Source organism: Dermacentor albipictus, chromosome 6, assembly GCF_038994185.2.
Source record: "Dermacentor albipictus isolate Rhodes 1998 colony chromosome 6, USDA_Dalb.pri_finalv2, whole genome shotgun sequence".
In the NCBI taxonomy this organism is placed as follows: domain Eukaryota; kingdom Metazoa; phylum Arthropoda; class Arachnida; order Ixodida; family Ixodidae; genus Dermacentor; species Dermacentor albipictus.
In genome coordinates this window covers 138,936,261-138,959,166 of record NC_091826.1, presented here as the reverse complement: position 1 = coordinate 138,959,166, position 22,906 = coordinate 138,936,261, and the positions used below count along the sequence as shown (strand labels likewise).

At 47.3% G+C, this 22,906-nt stretch overlaps 1 protein-coding gene across 6 annotated transcripts in view; it reads right to left on the bottom strand.

Moving 5' to 3' along the window:
• The window catches only part of LOC135896103 (inactive histone-lysine N-methyltransferase 2E-like), a 458,065-nt gene that overhangs the window by 200,134 nt on the left and 235,025 nt on the right, over positions 1–22,906 (bottom strand). For all 6 annotated transcript variants that reach the window (XR_010562591.2, XM_070541359.1, XM_070541357.1 and 3 more), the window contains exons 11-12: positions 18,126–18,291; positions 3,121–3,228 (exon numbers count right to left, since the gene is read on the bottom strand). Coding sequence is in view for 5 of the 6 variants with exons in the window: in XM_070541359.1 (XP_070397460.1) it covers positions 3,121–3,228; positions 18,126–18,291 (274 nt within the window). In the remaining variant the exon portion in view is untranslated. The remainder of the gene's footprint in view (positions 1–3,120; positions 3,229–18,125; positions 18,292–22,906) is intronic.

Genomic DNA, 22,906 nt, shown 5'->3' with positions numbered 1-22,906 from the left:
TAGACGTGATGATGCACCATTTCACAAGTTTTGAATATGCACTCTTATAAGGTAAAAGACTTTTGTTAGACCTTGGATTATGCAACCAACAAATGTGGGCATCGGTGAATTGCAATGTAAGGTCTAGAAACTGGATGTGGTTGTCCTAAGTCAATTGATGGGTAAAATTCAAACCTTGCTCTTTAGAGGTGAAGGAGTTAAGGACATTAGTGACAACACTATCAAAGTCATCATTGAAAGAATGATCTAAAATCACTAAATAGTTGTCAACATAGCAAAACACATGTAACACTGCAAGTTTACAAAATTCTTTCTCTATGCGTCTATCAAAAAAGGCCATAAAAATGTTACATAGCACAGGAGCAACTGAGGATTCAATGCACATACCAGATTTTTGTACATAAAAGTGATCGTCATAAAAGGTGGCTGTGGTGCTTAGGTTCCAAAAAATGCTATGTACTAACGCCAACTGTATTCTGAGAAACTACCTCGCCATGCTCTTCAGCCCTTTCCCTGATGGCCTTATACAGTTCCTCGTGCAGTATAGAACAGAAAAGGTCTTTTACATCAACAGATAGGGCTTCAGTAGCAAGAGCATTCCTTTTTCAAGGGCTTGCACAACTTCCTTAGAGCTGCGAATGAGATATAGATCACGTCCCTTATATTGGTAGAGGTGCTGCTTCAGAAACAAAGCTGCGGCATGCTTCCAGCTGTCCCTCTCCGAAACAATCGCGTGGAGTGGCCAATCCACTTTGTCTATTTTTTCAGTACAGAAGATTTCTAAAGAATCTGTTTGCTTAAGAGACAGATAATACGACAGCATCATGATTCATTTTGCTCAGCGTCTTGATGGCTTGTTTCCTTTGAAACTTGGCACAGAAATCCACAGCTTTGAAGTGCCTTAGAACGGCTTGTCGGGCGTTATCTTCAAGCATGCCTTGCGGCTTGACCAGATGGCATGGAGAGATGACACCCTATCTCGCGCGTTTTCTTGTACACGGGGAATATAGCATGCGGAAAACTATGATCGCAGTCTGCAGCAAGGAATGGCGGCGCATTTCAGATATTGCCTATTAAAAGCATGTGCTATGCTTCAGATGGAACCACGCACTATGAAACAGATAGGCAAAGGTGCTTATTGCAATAGGATTGGCAGTGATAGGTGTGAATGCTGTGTATGATGATCCGGGCAAACATTTGCTGGTACAGTGCAGTTCACTTATAATGATATCGAGAAAGACGAAAAATATGATTGTTATAACCAATGATCGCTATATCTGGACTGCAGTTATTAAAAAAAACATGTGGAACATACCTTTGCAGCTTTGAATTCGCTACTCGCTCTAAAGAATAGATGATGTAGAAAGTAGGCCGTGAAAAACAAATTTTATTTCTAGCGCGTCAAAACAGTCCGAAATCTGCACTTACTTTTGCGGCAGCTTCAGCTTCACAACCGTGGTGTGCATGGATTCCAGCTGCTGCGCGAACACTGGCGGCAGTCCTTTAGCATGCATAAAATCAATTAAGGAGTCGATCGACGACAGTGCACTTTGCGTGGACATCGAGGTCGGGGTCAAGGAGCCACTGTCAATTTTGTTGTCACTGTCGTTGCTGCTGTCGCCACCGTCGCACAACTTTGCCGTCTGTCGTGACAGCACATCTTCGGCGAATGCCTCGTCGGTGACCTCATCGCAGAACGAGGCAGCACTGTCTGCAATCAAACACTCCTCCTTCGACGCACCACCTGCGTCACCAGTAGGAACGAGCTCCCAGAGCTCGGTATTGTCAGCGGCTTCCACCGTGTTGGTCTCAGTGAGTTGGGGAAGTTCGTCCTTACACACAAAGCCCGCCTTTTTGAACCAATTGGCGATGAACCACTGGTAAAGCGCCTCTTCAACATCGGCGTACAAAGGGTCTCTAACCCTTTTCCGCTGATCGGCATGGCCGCCGATAGCTCCTGCCTTCACAATCGCGGTGCTCCCGGTTTTCAAGATGGTTGATATCGTTTACTGGGCAAGCTCATACTTCTTCATAAGGGCGAGAGAGAGACGCGAGACGTCTCTGCTATCGCGAGAGAGAGACGCGGGACGAGTGCTACCGCACCGCTTTGTTTGTCGCTTTTTTTTTCTTTCTCTCTCTTTCAGAGCAACTGTGGCCGACGCGCATGAAGCAGCTAGCGCCATCTTGTGGCGCGCTGCGCCTACTCAGCTATTCTCCGGTGCGCGGGCGGGGCGGGTCGCGCTGCGCGGTAATGGTGGTAGATGCGAACTTACGGAGGTAAACCGCCTCATCTCGACATCGTTCGTTTCAGGGAACTAAGCAACGCAAATGCCACCATTATTTGGCACGGAAAACGCCGTCCAGATGGCAAAATTTTGGTCGTTATATCCGATATGCGGTCAATAACCTATCGTTATAAATGAGTTTTTTCCCCATAGACCTAATGCATAAAATGACACTCTCATGTCGACCTATCATTATAACCGATATATTGTTATAAGTGGTATCGTTATAAGTGGACTGCACTGTAACGGAATAAGAAACTAAGAGACGGGCAGGTGAGTATTGCCGTGAAGCTGCCACGGCGAGCAGCTATATACTGTTCTTGCCCGCGCACACCTTGCGCATTTTTTTGTTTACATGGGATCTCGCGGCCACAAAACATATTATGCGATTGCAGTTTGGCGACGTACTGAACATTGGTGCCGATAACTGGTAAAACCAGTTTTGGCACTGGTAGAACCGGTATCGGATAGCTGGTAAAACTGGTAAATGATGAGCGTAACTCTATTGGATAATTCTTTGTGTTCTCGATTGCAAGCGTTGGCACCATACGCAGTGGAAACGTATCAACGAGGTTCTACTGTATTAATTTAGTATGACATGATGAGTCATCCTTATTAAGAAACTATTCATTCTATACAAGCCAGTTGGCATCCAGATAACACGAAATGCACTCTCCTGTCATCTTCTACATCTTGCGCATTCATCAGAAGCAAATTCTTTATGGTGGTGTCAGATTCAAACTCAGACAAGCCAAATTTTCTTATAGATTTTCCTTTGGGTGGAGATATCATGGGACTTGGGTTTTGCTAGCAATGCGAAGGAAACTTGGCTCACCATCTTTCGCCTGCGGCTGCTGTGACCAGAGTCGGGCAGGTCCCCATCGTCTCCTGTCCCAGGTTCTTGACCACCGGAGTCGGGAGACGCCAGCGGTGGGCTTCCTTCCTGCACACAGCATGTCCGTAGTTCATGACATCAATGGCTTCTAAGATGTCTCTGTCTAGAAGGGACCGATGACCATCTGCAGTGTGGCTTGAGGTAATTGTGCAGATGAAAAGATTTTGAATCACAATGCTAGGAGCCCTGAAATTCCTGCAAAAATGACGCGGAGTGACTAACTGCAATGAAACTTATAATCTTATTAAACTAACATTCTCACGTGTTAAATGTTCAACTTATTATCCTAACCTTCTCATGTGGATCAAGCTCTTTTCAACAAACTGCACTCAGCTTGTTACAGTTAATGGTTTTAATTCTTCTTTCAGCGATGTACATTTTGGGATACCCCACAGCTCAGTTCTCGGCCCTCTCCTTTTTCTCATTTATATCAACGACCTTCTTGCTACACTGTCTTCTAACGTACACTTGTTTGCTGATGACTGTGCTATTTTTCGTGAAATAACCAATGAAACCGACATTAACAGGTTGCAACTTAACCTTGATGCAATATCTAACTTGTGTAACTCATGGCTAATGAAACAAAATATTAACAAATGTAAAGTACTACATGTATCTCGTGTTTTTTGCCAACATGCCACTTACCACTTAGACAGCGTTCCTTTAGAAACAGTTAACTCTTACAAATACTTAGGTGTCCATGTAACTAGAAACCTGTCATGGTAAATTCACACTGAATACGTTATTAGCAACGCTAACTGTATTTTAGGCTACTTGCGCTGTAACTTTGCTAGCTAACCTTGTAACCTAAAACACCTACTCCACAAAACGCTAATACGTCCTAAGTTACGATATGCTACTTCTGTATGGGATCCTGGCCAAGATAAGCTGAAAACGGCTTTAGAACTTGTCCAAAATAACTCAGTTTGATTAATCTTTTCTAATTATAATAGAACCGTGAGCATTTCTTCAGTGAAACATAATCTTAGTCTTCCTTTGCTGTCTGTTTGACGCAGAATTGCACGTCTAGCACTCTTTCATAGAATTTATCATCATCCTACACCACACGCGCACTTCTTTACAAGAACCCATTATGTATCACAGCGTGTTGATCACTGTCATAAAGTTGGGACCTATCTATGCCACACAAAGCATTTTTCCCAGTCTTTTTTTCTTCACACATGTATAGATTGGAACCACCTTCCCGCTGATATCGTAAATACTACTGATAACAGCTTTTTTCGTGAAACTTTAGCTAACATATGTGGGGCCTGATCTGGGGGATATCTCACATCGTACTCTTGGGACAAAGGAACGACAACACAGTAGTGCAAACGATCACAAGGGCATTTATTGCACCTTTCATACATCAATGCCTGCTAGCCGAGTTGCTATCCACAAAACATGCCGATGGGCGCGCGACAAATCTAGAAGTCCGACTTACCGCGACCGGAAGCGAGCGAATATGTTCGCCCCATGCTGGATCCCAACGCCTGGTCGTTCGCGTGTATAGTCACGCGAATCGTGGCGCGTTCGAAGGCGGCCACGCGAGGCGGTCTCGCAGATGCATCGGTCGCCGCGCGCGCGCGGAATGTCCGCGCTGCTTCGGCGACCCGCCGGGGAAGAGCGTTGCTGCACGTGCAGCCCGTTTGCTGTCTCGAAGCCAAGAGAGCGCGCCTCGTCTCTCCCGCCGAGGGTAACCCCGCAGCCGCGCAACACTAGCGCCATCTCTCGGAGTGCGCTTTAACCACATCGACCGCGCTGACGTCACGCAGGCCACGTTGCGAAGCGGGACCACAGGAGACGCGCTATGCGGGAAAAACATCAGGGGAGGCGCGAGGGTCGCGCATTCCCACATCCCCCCAAACTTAAATCACTTCTTATTCCGGCGAAACATGTGACACGGTCTAACATCAACCCGTGCTTCGCGAACAGGGTGGTACATGCAACAGTGATCGCGCTGAGGAAATGTCCACACGCTGTCCATAGCATGCGAGCCGACATTGTCCTTGGGTACACCGCTGGCGTTCGCCGGTCACAGCAGCGGCTTTGCAGCCTCGACGGCACGATCCCAGGCCAGGACTCCGGAGACGACGACGGAGTAGTCGGTACGAGCAAGCGTCGCTCGCGCCGACTCGCCCTGCTGGCCGGAGCCGCAGTAGCTGTCGGGAGCCGCAGTAGCTGTCGGTGACCGCCGGCTCTTTTGTCCGCCGCCGAGGGTTGCGAGCTGGATACAGGAGGCCGCCGAAGTCGTCGCGCCGAACTGGCCACAGCATCACCATCGCCCCGGGGTGGCTCGATCGTAGTCCGGGGCAGCAGCGCAGACGATGTGCAGGCGACGGCAAACCAGGGGTGACTCCAATCACACTGCGTAAACTCAACACACTCGGCAAACACTAAAGTAGTGCAAGGGAGAGGAAGTCTGCATGCGCATCGCCCACGTGGTACGATGTTCAACTCGGCTAGCAAAAGATCGGGCAGCTATACTCAGATGCTAAGTTCACGTGAACGAAGCTCGCTTTCTTGAGTCGAACGAGTAATTTCAATTCGTGCGAGGCTAACTAGAATGAGGTAAGCAAAGTGCAACACCTCATCGCCACGGTCCACCAGGTTGTGTCCCTCCACGTGCGACAGGCAGCTTCGCAAAGCCTTAGGCCTAAAGTGTCGCTACCCTGACAACAACCGGCATCCAAAAACAACACCCACAATGGGCGCAAAACAGGCAGCCGCGAGGAGACGTCAGCTCTGCGAGGTGGTCCTACTCCGCTCGGTGCACACAGCATCCGAGTTGACGGCGCCCACCGTCCCAGACGGTGTCGGAGCGCCCGGTGCCAGGCCGCAATACCAGTCAGCCCGTGGTGGCACCCGTGGCCCGCGGCCACCCGGCTCCCAGAGCCGCGACTTCATCAGAGTCAAAGAGATAGAAGAAGCTATTTACATATTTACATAGGAAATTCGGACCACCCACGAGGCTTCCGTACTCACTCGCTTCAGGCTTGCCACTGCTCCGCGGGCGCTCAGCCTCGCTCTCCCAGGATGCAGACCACGTGGCTCTCGTACCAACGAATGCCATTAAAAAAAACACTTGCGAAAAGGCTTAGCATGTTGACATCTTCAAACACGCTACAGCCACCGTCACCTCGCTCAAGAAAGCATGCCGCCGACGCTAGCGATCAACATTCACGCTAGGCCTACGCTTCGGTTCAAACAAAGGTCTCGAACGAAGCAACACTTAAAATTATCGTCCGATGCCCCAAGAGCCCCACGTTGGGCGCCAGATGTGGGGTCTGATCTGGGGGATATCTCACATCGTACTCTTGGGACAAAGGAACGACAACACAGTAGTGCAAACGATCACAAGGGCATTTATTGCACCTTTCATACATCAATGCCTGCTAGCCGAGTTGCTATCCACAAAACATGCCGATGGGCGCGCGACAAATCTAGAAGTCCGACTTACCGCGACCGGAAGCGAGCGAATATGTTCGCCCCATGCTGGATCCCAACGCCTGGTCGTTCGCGTGTATAGTCACGCGAATCGTGGCGCGTTCGAAGGCGGCCACGCGAGGCGGTCTCGCAGATGCATCGGTCGCCGCGCGCGCGCGGAATGTCCGCGCTGCTTCGGCGACCCGCCGGGGAAGAGCGTTGCTGCACGTGCAGCCCGTTTGCTGTCTCGAAGCCAAGAGAGCGCGCCTCGTCTCTCCCGCCGAGGGTAACCCCGCAGCCGCGCAACACTAGCGCCATCTCTCGGAGTGCGCTTTAACCACATTGACCGCGCTGACGTCAAGCAGGCCACGTTGCGAAGCGGGACCACAGGAGACGCGCTGTGCGGGAAAAACATCAGGGGAGGCGCGAGGGTCGCGCATTCCCACACATAGTATAACCAGAAACTTCTTTTTTGTGACACAGCAGCTAACATTGTATAGAAAGAAGCCTCTTGTATTTTAGCATTGTGTTTTGTTCATATTAACCTCTGCATTTTGTTTACTTTCTATGTTCCACGTTTTCTTTTGAGCCACTCCCCTCTATCATGCCTCTGGCCCTGAAGGTATGATTGATAACTAACTAACTAACTAACTAACTAACTAACTAACTAACTAACTAACTAACTAAATAAATAAATAAATAAACCTTCTAGAAACAATGTTCAATTCTCAATAGATGTACAGGACTCTATTCATTTCAAATGCTACATCTATAATTTCATAAGAATGCTTACTTTGTAATGTTAGTAATTAGGTTTAGTTATCTGTGTACTTGTAATCTACAAATAGTTTTCTTGAAAAGTGGCATTTTGTAGATTACAAAATGCTAATCATATTTATTTGAACGTAAGCCGAGGTTGTTTTTTTTTCCCAGGATCCTTAGCCTCAAAGTTATCACCCCCATTATATATTATTATGATATTATCTGTGAGATGCTCAAGGGACGAAGTCGGTCTGTGCCCTTCGCGCGAGCGAATGTTAGCCTGGCTCTCTGGCTCCAGTGTAAATAGCCTGTTAATAGCCTCTTTCGTCTGTGTCTTTCCACACGTAACATTGTGGTGGAGGTTAGTGGTCCCCGTCCTCGCCATGGAACTCCGAAGTGGTCGGTACATTGTGCTTGTCACCATGCCTCCTGGTGACGAGACCGCCTCTGCAACGGCTTCAGCTTGTCCGACTGCTCCAGTCGTCACGGTTGCCTAACATCGCAACCCTGGTGTGTTCTCTCGCCTGGATGGACAGGATGTTGACGCATGGATCAAGCTTTATGAACATGCCAGCGCTAATAACAGGTGGGACCCAACCATTATGCTCACCAATTTCCTCTATTGTCTCGGTGGCACCACACGTGTGTGGCACCAAACACATGACAACGATCGAGATAACCAGTTGGGACAGTTTCAAAGAAGTCCAGCGTTACCCAGTTCTCGAGCAGCCCTCCTCCTCCCCGGCAGTCTTTTTCTGCCACATCTCACTGCACCCCGTCCGAATGGCGTACCCTTGATGACAGGCCGATTTGCTTCCACTGCTGTCGCATCGGCCACGTCGCTCGTCACTGCCGCAACCGATGGCCACCACCTCCTCGGACTTACGCCGCCGCTTATTTCTGCACCTTTGGACCTTCTGTTCCCTATACTACCTGCCATGAACCCACTGCCACTGATGCTCCTGCTCCGAACCTTCGCTACAGCCGCTCGCCCTCACCTCGACGCCATCAGTCTTGTTCGCCCCAACCCCGTTGCTTCTCTTCGCCGCCTATCGCCTCCTGGATCCAGCCGGAAAACTAGGCACTGCAGCTTCTGGAGGTGAAGCTGCGTTGTCGACCCTGCCCTCAAATTCTCTGCTCACGTTACCTACGAACCAAAACCTTCCTGACGTTGACGGTGCGGTCTCCGTCTATAGCGGTGCTCCATCGGGAGTAACCTAGACCCCTGCACGGGTCCGAGGATCTGAGCCCCTCAGGGGGATGATCAGCTCAGCCGCGTGTGTAGCGTGTGCCCAAAGCGGACGCTCATTCGGTCTCCTCTGGGAGCGAAACACCACCTTGGCGTTCGGGATATCTGTTACACCCGTATCGGCACGGGGCCCGTGAGCCAAAGCTCCCGCAAGTCAAGGGTGACACTCAGTATCTCAAAACGCGGTAACACCTCGCTATACGGGAGGATGGCTCCCAATGACCGTGCTACCAGGTCAACGTTCCTTCAGCTCGGAGTAGCCTCCGAGGGCGACTCGGCGCAGTACGACCGTGCACGTCAAGTGAGCCGCGTCTCTTTGGCGTAGCCTTCAGAACAGGAGCAGCGAATAGGTACGCAACTGCCTCTGGTTGAGGACCTTCGGCAAGACTGGCCAACCAAAGGGGTGACCGGGAGAATTGAAAGTCGGTACGTACCGTTTCGCTGTCCGAGCGCTTCTCCCCGCCTTGCCGCTCCTCGGCCGACTTGAGCCGTCAGGAGAGAGAGAACGCGGGTTCCCACCTAAACAGACCAATCGGGTGAGCCCCTGGACCGTTCGGGGGCGGACAGCAGCAAGTGTTTTACGGTCCCACTGCTGTTCGGCGCCCTCGGAGGAACGAGAGGGAGGGAAAGCGGTGGACCGCGTGCGCGAAGTTCGAAAGCGACCTCGCCGCGCTGTGGCTCCTATGTACAAAAGGTGCTGCACTATGGCGCTGCAACGAAATGGACTATGCAGTCCCCACAACGGCTATCCTGTCACGGCACTCATCGATACAGGAGCACATCTTTCTATTATGAGTGCTGCCTTCCGACGACGATTGAACAAGCTCCTCACCCCAGCGATGGCCCGCGTCGTCCGCATTGCGAATGGCGGTACTGTGCTTATCATCGGAATGTGTACGGAACGTGTCAGCATCGCCGGCCGCCACACTGCTGTGCTCTTCACCGTGATTGCTCTTTGCCCCCACGACCTAATTCTCAGCCTCGATTTTCTCTCCATGCATTCTGCTCTTATTGACTGCTCTGCCAGTACCCTTCGCCTTGAGTTACTGATTCTCGCAGAACCGCCGTATGTTTAGTGGGCCTGGAGCACTCATGACGACTGAGGAAGCATGGAAGTAGCACCAGGGGTTGCACGTTGCCGGCAGTCGAGTCGAATGCGTTACCGGGAAAGAGAAACATGTGAGAGGTGTCTGCTCTTCCATGAACTATCAATACTCCCTGCAAGCGCCGCCATTCTGGGAGTGCCGCCACGAATGGAACAGCGGAACTTCCATCAACTATCAACACCCCCCCCATAAGTGTTGTCTGTGCTGTAAAACTCTGAAAAATGTTGAAAAACCCTTCCAAGGAGCAAACAAATGCGCGGGATAGCGAAAATTATGGGTAGGGCCATAGAGCAAAAATAAAATTAAAAATACATTGTAGCTCCCCTGAAATCTCAGTGGTCTTGTTTTTTTGGTGGTGCCATGTTTTGGTTTCGGTTGTAAGTTGAGTTCCCCACTTCAGATTTTCAAATTTAAAACAATAGGTCGACTTACAATCGTGTAAATACGGTACGTGTTAACCGATATGTGCGCAATAAGCTGGTACAGTTTATGCTGATACAAAACACATTATGTTCAATGGCCGCTGAGTCGAGGATTTCACTTTACTACATTTAAAATGAAAGTACTGTTTAAGCGGGTATGGTTTAACAAGCTTTTGCTGTATTTATTTTATTTATAGATACTGCTATCCTAAACAAGATCTTAGCAGCATGGTACATGAGCAAGTTTACAAAACAAAAAAATACAAAAATGGGGAACTGCAGTAAAAAAATTCTTTGCACTATTTCAAGTTGAAAACTGCGTAACAACACAGTGAATACATGCAATATTATTAAACAGACGCAGTTTTGCCTATGAGGTGCAAAGCATCGATTGCGATAGGAAATAAGTAGACAGCTATACGAAGTAACGATAGTAGTTTTGTCGGCTGTATATATTTGTAAACATTCGGTAACTAAATTAACAAGCATGGCGTCACAGGCGCACACGAACACACTACAATCTATGACTGCAAGCCCTCGCTGTCAGAATGCTGGCGTGAGACAGCGTGGCAGTGAGGGCAGTGATGCCACCCGTCGCTTCCACACAAACTGAGCTGCGAGAACACAGTGCACAGGAAGCTACGAGTCGTCGGCTCACCCAGACTCACAGACCGCTTTCAAGACAGGGCCCACGCGGCCGTGCCATACGCAGTTCCTTCTGGAGTAGAACAAATACGGTATGTTCAGACAGCGAGCCTTTTGGCAGTAACCAGTCAAACATTGCTGTCAGTGTGATATATTAAACCCAAGAATGCCGTGGTTCCTACGTGCACAGCCTACAAGCAGAGCCACTTCGCCTGTTTATTGTACTTCATGATTGCGACAAAGTTACGAAAACGTGCAAGCATGCCGAAAAGGCCTACCGCTTGCTTCTGGCCACTTCCGACGCCGCATAGCTGCCTACACGTTAGCTGGGGTGCTTAAAATGACTCTTACCCTTTCGCGACTGGACGCTAAGTTGTGGTTATAAAAAATACGAGGAGGATAGTACTTACTGTTGGCCATTTTTCCGTCCCGGAACTTCCCGGTGCACAATGATAGTCGCTGCCAACTTCAACCACCGTATATGAAAAAATTATGACTACAGCCAAATTTTAGCCAGATTAAATTGAGCTAGTCAGACAGCTAGAAGATGAGCTTGACTAGTAACTGAAATCGAAACTAACCCAAGTGCCCTTATTTGTGGTAAAATTTCCTGCATTAAACAATGCGGTGCAGGGTTTCATTTTTGGTGCTATTGGCAGGTGATGGAGCAGGATGGCGCAGGAAAACCGCCCCTGCGCCCACATGACAGCCGATGCACTTGACCCGCAGATCAGATTCCGCCGACCGTGCTCACCGCTATCGCTGTCCTTTTGGTGTAGCCTGTTTCTGTGGGCACAAGTTTTGTAGTTCACTGTTTTGTTGCTGTATTATTCGCTGTCAGCACTACTTGACACTATGAAAGGCATTTAGTCGGACAAATCTTTAAGAATATTTTTATGAGCGTCACAGACTGTGATAAGGGGCTCACTCTTCTGAAACCATGTAAGGAACTTTATAGAGAGCTCAGCTGAATTTTTTATGAACAGTGCGTTCGCATAAAATGCTTTGTCATTTATGTTCCTCGTTAAGCTATCTTTCACACTGCCACCACTGCGCACTGGTGTTTGGGCAGTAAGTACGCTCTTCAAAGCAGACACTCCGGATCTGGCATAAGTGACGACCAATGCCTGCTGACGTGGTACAGAAACACAGTATCACACAATCTAAGAGGGGCCCTGCTGTTCTTTCAGGTGACCGCTGAGTCAGAGCTCAGTGTTTAAAACATAGCTGAGTGTTTAAGGGGGGACGGGAGTCTCAAAAACAAAAAATTGCGAAAAAAAATCAATTTTTCGTAACTACTTGTTTTGGCATCTGTAATGCCTAATTTACACCATATCAAAACGATCTGCCTCAAAACGCACCCTAAGTGTCCGAAAAAAATTATTTTGTCAGCCCGTATGGCGAGAAACGACTCCGAAATTGCGCCGAAACCCTGGAGCTATTTCTCGTCTTTCCCGCCACTGAGTGCTGCCATCTCGGTATCATTCGAAAGCTCAAAGTTCTGCCTTTCAGGTCCCCTCTCACATCTTTGGCGACAGTGATCGCATAAAAAAAAAATTTCAAACATAAAACAATCAGGGCCGGTCTGACTGAAGCTCGCGATGCATGCGGCCCTCGTATTGGCTAAGTGCACCATAGCACTGAGAAGCGCCTTCTGATTGGCTGTGGCAACTAGGCCTAGCAGACAAGCTTGTCTGCTAGGCATAGCAGTGGGTTGCTTCAAAAACAGCTGATACGCTGTTTCTTGGTTGATCGTATTACGAACGTAAGCGAAAAATCTACCCCCATTAAAAAAAAAAAGTTTGAAACTAAATGCACTTCCTTGAAGAGCAAAGCGCCAAAAAAGAGGAGGCAGTTATCCCAAGTTTCAGACGAGCAGACAAGATCGCGCCGGAGATAAGTCACTGCATTGCGCGCAATCTCATACCCCATCGGCAATAATGCAGCCGGCGAAGCTAACCATTGCACTTTATCCCTGCATGTAAGTCAACTTCGGAAACCGCAGACGATGTGCGAATGCCTAATCACGTGCCTTTCGTACATACACGGGTTCGTGCTAGTGCATTCCAGATTCTGTTAGGAGCCTATACGTGCACCTAATGTCCACATCAGAGGAAGAATTTAGCATTTTTAATTATATTGTAAATATTATTTCCTAGTTTTGAAGCTTGAAATTTAAATTTCCCTAGTTTTCTTTTGCTAGTTTTTTTTTGTTGTTGTTGCTGTTTTTCTGAAGTATGGACGACCGCACGCCAAGTTTCATCCTAGATGCCAGCGCTCGTTTCTCCCCTGGTGGAACGATTTTATCTCCAACGGGTGTAGGTTTCCGCCGCTGCTTCCCTTAGCGGTCATGCCCGCGTTCAGTTCGCGCTGCGCGCTAAACATCTCTTGTTTGCGACGGCGCCTCTTCGGATGACTGGAAATTATTATTGTGTTGTGAACTGTCACGACAGCAATGAAAACACGAAAGGGTTGATGCCACCAGTGAAATTCTGCCGATTCACAAGAAAATGGTACGAAAAAAGCAGACGACAGACATGGATTACTGCGGTGCGCAGAGCGAAGTAAACAACTGGCAAACGAAGCGAGTGCGTTTATTGATCACTCCTGAGTGTATGATGGTTTTTATATGCAACCCACATGAATTTAATAATTACTCGGTACATAATCCATTTATTCATATAAAAACTGAGTTGTTCGACGAGCGCTTGTCCTGTCTTCTTTCTCATGTTTCGTTTGCGCGTGCGCTGCCCAAGAATGGAAACCACTTCTGTTGTATGCGCTAGCAGCGGCCGAAGTTCACGCAAGCCGAGAAATTGAATACATGCACGATGCATTGAACATGACCGGAGTTCATTCCCGCTTCACCACTGCACCGATCGATCGAGTTACTGGACTATACACGCCCGCGTCTTGGTCGCGTCGGCATTGCTGAAGCAGGAATGATTACTAATACTTTCAACTTTCGTCTCTTGAGCACTGTTAAAAAATGGCCAAGTTGTCCACATTGCTGCCTCTATTCCATATCGTAGGGGACGTACTAGTTAAAGTTGTGTGCGCATGTCATACTTGTGCTATGCAGCGATATATTTTGTTTATTTCCGCACAGTGTCGATGGAAGTCCGTTGTCGCCATCAGAGACAACACGGATTTGTAGCAAACATTGTGAGACACTGCAAAAATGACTTTAGGTCGTATGTGCCGCATCGTATGTCCTGACGATTTTTCCGGCGGCACATACGATGTCGTTTCCAATTACCTGCTCAGCGTCACTTACACGGTTAAACAGACGTTGCCCTTTTGCCGTATTGCAGCCATAAAAATAATCGTCAAGCGTACCGATCTTCTTAAAGCAAATAGAAGCGTGTACAGTCTGTTTCACTCGCAACATATTGCATTGCGATGCGGCAAGCAATAGAGTTGTGCGGTGGCAGCAGTTCCAGCAGGCGCAGACGCTCGAGGGTTGTGATCTGCGTCGTCTGTTCCGGCGGCGCGCGCTGGCCGCATTGTCGGGAAGCGTGCTACTGTCAGGGGCAGTAGCACCGATTTCATCAGTACTGCGGGAACTGAGCTGATATTCTTCACTAAACGTTGTGCGTTGCCAAACTCTGAGCCTTCATTGGCGATAATGGAGTTCCACAAACTTCTTTCGACAGCATGCTTCGTTTGTTCTTTTGAAAGGCCGGGGTACTGAGCACGTGCACGTATATTTCTTCACTGTGTGTGCTACCGTAATAAGCAGCGACAAGACGCACCAAGATGTGCGCGCAAGGTGCTCAGTGTTTGTTTGACTCGAAAGCAAAACAAAGCACTCAACAATGATAAATGTGGGGGTCGAACACGATGAAACAAACAGATGCGATTAAAGGAATGTTTTGGGTTAATACAATGAGCCGGAAGTGATTTTTCTCGGCAATCATTCACCGCACCAGACAGACCCTGCCCGCCAGCAATGAATCGGACACGCCACGCTCCGAACTTCAGTTAGTATCTCGTCATGCCCCCAGCGGCAGCGATGACAGCGCTCATCCTGGAAGGCAGTGAAGTGTAGAATGACTTGATCAGGGATGTGTTCATTCGCTGCACGTCTCAGTCACTGACGATGGTGGATCGAAGCCTATCCTCGGGCGACTGATAGAGGGGATGGTGCGCCAGCAATACTTTCAACGAGCCCCAGACATTTTAAATGATGTTGGCGCCCGGGGATTGAGGCGGCCACTCCAAGAGAGTGACTGCGCGCTCTTCCAGCAGTTCTTGCACAATACGAGCAGTGTGGATCGGCGACCTATTGCGTTAGAATATATAGTCGCCTTCCAGAAACGGGCCATCAAGAATGTATGGAATCAGTACGTCGTCTATGACTGCCCTGCGCCTTTCAGCGATGAACTTACCTTCGAGGCGTATCATTGGGCGTCGCACAACGCTTAGTAAAGAATACCGGCTCATTTCACGCAGTAACCATGAGATCGGCGCCCTGCAACTGACAGTAGAACGTTTCCCGACAAAGCGGCCAGTGCGCGCTGCCGTAGCAGACGACGCCGTTCAAGATCCCGCCCCTCGAGCAGCTGCGCGAGCTGCTGCCGCCGCCTGTCTCAAGCGCTCGCCGCATTGCGATGCAATGCGCTCCGAGTTTTCCCCTAAATGTGGAACAGACTGTACATCGCCCTTCGAATAAAACGTCCACGCACACACACGTAGGCACACACCGCGCGCGGCACGAAACGTGCCTAAACACGCGCAGTGCAGGAGGCAATCAAGGCGGTGCGAACAAGAGGTGGGAGAGGCGTACCACCTGCTATTAGAATTTTGCCCCGCATGCGGCGCTCTCAACGCCGGCGCAGCAGCGCTGCTCTCGGTGCCGTTCCTGTCCATAGCTTTTTTAAAGTCCCAAATTTTGGGATCAGAACTGTGTCCTTTCTACTCATTCAATTACAGTCATTTTTTCCCCTTGAATGCAGGCAAGTCAGAGAGTGCACAAAAACTACGATATAGCATGTTGGGACACTGAAATATTTTGAAATCCTGTAGAAATCACCAACAAGAATTCACATTTGTAAAGCTGCATGCAAATATAGAATTTCATAACTTTGGCTGAAGTACAGATACCAATATCCAAGCGCTAACTTGCAGTATTTGAATATCCAGGAACATACCTGCCTACTTTTAGCTATCCTGTTGCAGTACATTTTTTGCAAGTCACATGCCAAATTTTAATGAGAAGAAAAATTGCAACTACATTGTTTAGCTGATTTTAGAAAACACTAGTATATTTGTAAGCAGCACACAAGATTAGATGTGTCCTGAAAGTTTTATGTTTCAAGAGCATTGCATGAATACAAAACCAACCAATCATGAGGCTGGTGTTCCGTTTAAGCAGCACTTCCATTTAAGGGGTGGCGCTTGAAAGTGAAAACTTGAAAGTGACTTTCTGGATGTGTTTTTTCTTCAAGTGCCTTTGCCTTAAGGAAGGCTTTGATAAAGTTTTCATGAATCAATTTCACTAAATTTGGTGTTCTTGTGCTCAGTAACACCTGGGCAACGTGCCAGAGCCTAAAGGTTTTCCATATGTTCAAAGACAAAAGAGGTATTGCCAGTAAAACTTTAAACGCAATTTTCTCAACTTTCTTGTTTCGTTAAGTGTTTTTGCCTTATGGAAGTCTTGATAATGTTTTCATCAACTGATTTTGGTGAACTAGGTATCATTCTTTTTAGTATTGTCACAGCTACATCCTAAAGCTTTCCATTTTTTCTTAGATGTGATAGATTATTAATTAGAACAAATGTAGGCTAATTACTGCCAGATTGTTATTTCTTCCCAACTTTGGTATTTATTTTTGATAATCACAATTAGTTTATTGGTATTTGCTTAGATTTAAGATATGCAGTGGGCCTTTGGAAATGTCTGCATATTCTTACAAACACTTTACTTGATTAAGAAATTGCTACAAAGGCCCATAAGAAATGACCTAATTACGACTATAGTATTCTGTCATATCTTTTCTTCCAAGTGGGATATTTGAAATATATACATACTTGAAATCAGCATTCTACGATATATCTACACACAAGATTTAAGCAACATATGTTGAAAAATAAAAAAAATGTTTTCGTGACCCTCATCCCCCTTAAAGAAATAGGTTATCAACCACCACGGCTTCAACTTAAACACTAATAAAGTCCAGCACAAACGAAAAGACATCGTGCACTTTGTGCAATTGGCATTCCCCAACATCCACAAGTGAAGGATTATTATGAACAAGTTTCTCTTTGTATGGTATTATGACATTTGGATTGTCACGGAAGAAAAAAAAAAAGCCTTTGTGAGGAATGTTTTTAAGCACCTCATTTATCCTGTTGAGAAGTATATCTGCAATTGCACTTCAAAAGCGAAATGATCACAAATGTTCGAAATGACTTCCTTCTCGACGTCTGAAAAGTAGCAGACAAGAACATCGAGCTGCTGACAATGCTACTTGGCAGGGGTGTTTTGTCCACAACTATGTTTCGTCCCAAACGGGAAAAAGAAACGGAAAAGCAAGGCCAAAAGAATTGCGCAAGGCAGTCAGGGCTTTCTCGTCTGCTCTAGTTTCTAAACACGCAGTTGGCATCATCAATAGATCCTTTCGTAGTACTATGGGTGAAGAAACTGGAGGTCATGGTATAATCAGTAGATCTTTTCGTAGTACTATGGGTGAAGAAACTGGAGGTCATGGCATAGCGTGGTCTCCGGCCCACGTGAATGAAATAACCAAGCAGATTGCAATTCTAACGAATGAGCCAACTGCCTGGCACGTTAATTCAAGAATCGCGCCCAAGCTAACGGTCCGCCTCTCCCACAGGACTGCCCCTTCAAAGATCCTCTTACCACCTATCACGAAATTACATCACATTTCAGACAAAGCAGGAGGAAATTCCCTCCCCCAAGCCCGAAACTGACCAGGGCTTAGGCTGTAACTTTCAGGCTCTTACAAATGAGATTGTACCTCACCCCCAGAGCGCTTAGTTGGATAGACCCCAACTTGCCACATTATCTGGCTGTGCCTCTACAACATGGGCTCTGAACTAACAAAGAAGTGGGATGCCTTGCTGAAGAGTGTGGAATTCATGCACCAAGTACAGGCCATCCAGAGGGCCCGCGATGTCGCACAGAGTCACCACCTCCCGTGATGGGCGGAGCCGATTGTCAGGTTCCTCAGGACACTTATATAAAGTTCTTGTCAATTGTCAATCGTGCCTATAATGCTTCTGCCACTGGCACAGACGGGCTGGGAAGTGTTATAAAAGTTGTTTAAAGAATACCCCATCATTTAGCCTGCAGTTTCTATGCTCACCAACCTGGTGCTCGTTGGATGAGGCATCTGTGACAGGTGGTGGCCTGTAATCCAGAGAGGGCCCGCTGCTGGTCCCGTCCTCTTCCTGGGGGGCATCGCCCTCCTCTTTCACTTCCGCCTCCACCTGGCTGCTGCTGCTGCGGCGACGGCCACGTTGCTTGCGCTCCATACTGCACGACAAAAAACACACCATTCAGACTCACTGCTGTGCCAAACATTGTAATGCTGTTCCTTTGATTATGAGAATTAAATTAAAATTAATTGATGGGGTTTTACGTGAAAACCTATGATCTGATTATGAGGTGTGCCGTAGTGGGGGACTCGGGATTTAATCTAAGTACCTGCGTGTTTCTTCGATTTTGCTGCCATCGAAATGGGGTCGCCGTGGCAGAGATTTCATCCCGCGACCTTGTGCTTGGCAATGTAACACCAAAGCCACTAAGCAACCATGGCCGAGGATTATGAGAATCAAGTCGAAAGTAACAACACAGATAATGACATGCGCAGACTGAGACAGACAAAGCGCTGACTATCAACCAATATTTCACTGTACATCATCATCATCATCAGCCTGGTTACGCCCACAGCAGGGCAAAGGCCTCTCCCATACTTCTCGAACAACCCCGGCCATGTACTAATTGTGGCCATGTCGTCCCTTGAAACTTCTTAATCTCATCCGCCCACCTAACTTTCTGCTGCCCCCTGCTATGCTTCCCTTTTCTACTGTACATACAGCAGTATATACAGGAGCTTCATTAGGCAGGACGGACGGACAGACAGACATACAGACAAAGGACATTAATGTGCAAGAGGAAGAGGAGAAAATACCAAAGTAGGAATTAATCCCCAGGAAGATAGCCACGGCGACAAACACAACAAAATGGTTGCCATCAACCACATGCAACATATGAAAGTTCCTTGGTGAGGAGCGATATCGAAGACACGCACACACACATAGTTGTTTTTGCTGATGCAAAAGGCCTCGTATTTCTCGTGCATGCTGCTCACCAAAGTGCCTTAGTAGCTTACATTGATTTAATTATGCATGACAACCACAACAGGAGCCATGCAAGGTTAATGGCTGCCAGCACACCCCTTCATTAAATTGGAACTGAGGCAGCCATCTACACACTTTGGCCGATGTATCATCGATTGCATGAGAGGATAGGAAAGTGAAAGTGGATAGGAAAGTGAGTGGGCACGGAGGAGCAGCCATAATGCGCTCGCCGCTCAATGTCTCCTTTTTCTACGTGCAGATTTTCTTCTTTGGCGGATCGCTAGGCTCGGTACCACAAGCTGCTGATTACCAGATATCATCAGCACGAGTGCTTCCATCTTCGACATCAGCCGAGCAGTGTGGGTTCTGCTGTTGTCATCGCCATGAGACCGGCCATGCCTCACTCTTCAACACGTCACACGCAACGTCACAACGGTGCCACTTCTTAAAGGGCTGGCACGGCCTAGCCGCCTTCAGTGGGCACGGAGGAGCAGCCAAAATGCGCTTGCCGCTCAAGGTCTCCTTCTTCTATGTGCAGATTTTCTTCTTCGGCGGATCGCTAGGCTCGGTACCACAAGCTGCTGATTACCACATATCGTCAGCACGAGTGCTTCCATCTTCGACATCAGCCGAGCAGTGTGGGTTCTGCTGTCGTCATCGCCATGAGACCGGCCACGCCTCCCTCTCCAACACGTCACACGCAACGTCACAACGGTGCCACTACTTAAAGGGCTGGCACGGCCTAGCCGCCTTCAGTGGGCACGGAGGAGCAGCCAAAATGCGCTCGCCGCTCAATGTCTCCTTCTTCTATGTGCAGATTTTCTTCTTTGGCGGATCGCTAGGCTCGGTACCACAAGCTGCTGATTACCAGATATCATCAGCACAAGTGCTTCCATCTTCGACATCAGCTGAGCAGCGTGGGTTTTGCTGTCGTCATCGCCATGAGACCGGCCACGCCTCCCTCTTCAACACGTCACACGCAATGTCACAACGGTGCCACTACTTAAAGGACTGGCACGGCCTAGCCGCCTTCAGTGGGCACGGAGGAGCAGCCAAAATGCGCTCGCTGTTCAATGTCTCCTTCTTCTATGTGCAGGTTAGTGGCAGTCCATCACTGCATTGCAAGCGTTCAAATAATGTCTTTTTGCTGCTCTTACCGTGCCCCAATGTTTTTATGTACCATTTTTCGTGATTGTGCGCACGTTTCTAAACTGCTCGTTCTCTGCGGGGATGTAGAGATGAATCCTGGGCCTGATGATGCAACTAGCCCAGTCCTTGCTGCCATTGCTGCTTTATCCGCTTTAGCTGAGTCCCGTCATGAAGACGTAATGCGTTCCTTTTCGGAACTTAAAGCAACCCAAGAAGCCCTCACTCACAAAGTGTCGGACCTGTCAACCAGATTGCTAACTCTTGAAACAGTTGTGGAAACACTTCAATCTTCCACGCCTCCCACGGACATATCCAAAATAGTTACTACTGCCATTAGTACCGAAAACTCTGAATTAAAATCAAGACTCGACGACTTGGAGGATTGATCCCGGAGGGACAACCTTTTGTTCTATGGGGTTGTTGACAACGCTTCGGAAACATAGGCACAAACTGAAATCCTCGTGCCCGATCTTATTAAAAACCATCTAAAATTAGAAATATCTGATGAAGCGATTGCTAGGGCACATCGTCTTGGCTCTTTTGTGGTCGGCAAGACTCGCCATATTATTATCAAGTTTTCATCATTCAAAACAAGAGAAAAGATCCTGTCACTGAAAGGCCTACTAAAGGCCACAAAAGTATCGGTGGGAGAAGATTTCTGCAGGGCTACACGCCAATCTCGAAATAAATTAATTGAATTCGGAAAAGCTAGCGGGCAATCATTTTCTTTGCGGACAAATAAGTTAGTCATGAACAAGAAAACCTATGTGTATTCTTCTGTCACTGATACTATCTGCGAACTTCATTCTTCCGATTTCGCCGCTGAAGTAAATAACGATGCCACAGGTCCTATAAATCCTTCCTCTCATTCTGCATAGCTATCTTCGAGTCGACCTTGTCAAAATAGCGTGTCTGTTCTTTTCACTAATGTGCATAGCGTTTCCAACAAGCGAACAGCTTTATCTTCAGCTATTGATTCTTGCTCCGCTGACGTTTGTCCTTACTGAAACTTGACTTTCCGCGAAAATAAAGAACAGTGAAATATTCGACTGCGAAGGTGCTTATGACATCTACAGGTGTGACCGCGATATCTGGTCAGGAGGGGGCGTTTTGATTGACATCAAAGATAACCTAAATTCATCTGTTATTGACATTACATCACCCCTAGAATTAGTCTGTGTGCGCGTGAGCATTTCAGACCGTCCCTTTATATTCTGTGCATGTTATGGACCACCAAATTCGTCCTCTACATTTTCTGCAGATTTCCGTGATGTCCTTAACAAATTGATTATTTGGTTTCCCAACTCTCCGTTATTTATTTTGGGGGACTTTAATTTTCCAGATATAATATGGGAGACTGACTGTGTTCATTTTAAATGTACTTCAGCCGAGTCCATTGAATTCTTAAATTTGTGCTTTGACTTCAACTTAACATAGCTGGTCCACAAACCAAATCGAGTCACTCCAACATCTTCTAACATACTTGACCTAGCGCTGTCTACAACCCCCGACCTAGTTTCCTCCTTAACTTATCTTCCTGGGATAAGTGATCATTCATTGCTGCAGTTTGATTTAAAAACACGCTTTTCTTACACAAAGAAGGTTAAGACAATTCGCGATTATTCCAAAGCTGATATTCCCGCAATTACGCAAGAAATGGAGCATTTTATGGATGCAGTGATGCCCGATTTCGACCAACGAACACTTGAAGAAAACTGGTCCCTTTATAAATGGAAACAGTTATTCCTAATTCGAAAATGTGTTCCGCAACGAAAAGTACACTGTAATCCCCAGTCCCCTTGGTTTACGGCCGCCTTGCGCCGTCTTTGGAACAAGAAAAAACGGTTATTTTGTTCCGAAAAAAACTCTAACAACCCGATTCGTTGGTCCGAATATCACCGCATCAACGATGAATATTGTAGCGCCATTTACCAAGCTAAGCAAACCTTTTTTAACATTACATTACCATCATACTTGCATGTCAACCCACGTAAATTCTGGAATGTTGTTCATAGTAATACACCAGCCGCAATACAATTGTCCCAGTTTAACACCCCTGTTCAAAGTGATCAGTGTTGCACAATTTTTAATATCTTTGCTTCCTTTTTTCATGACGCTGCACCTATGCTTTTGTCACCTTCAACGACAGTTTATGATACCCCAAAGGATTCAATTCTTATAGACTGGGTGGGCATTAGAAAACTAATCGGTAATTTGAAAATATCTTCGTCGGCGGGTTCAGATGAAATTAATCCAAGAATATTAAAGTGTACTGAACTGTATTCATCAATTATTCTTTCTAGGATATTCCAACAATCATTACACTGCTCATCACTACCAAGCGACTGGAAGGTGGGGAAGGTGGTACCTGTTCACAAATAAGGTAACACACAATGTCCCGAAAACTACCGTCCCATATCACTAACCAGCATTCCCTGTAAGATTCTGGAGCACATAATATATTCCCACATAGTTGATTTTCTTGAGACGAACTCTTTTTTTAACAACAGTCAGCATGGCTTTAGGAAATCCTCCTGCGAAACGCAACTAGCTTGCTTTACTAACGACCTCTTTTCTAACACCGACTTAGGATTTGACAACAATTGCATCTTTATCGATTTTGCTAAAACCTTCGATAC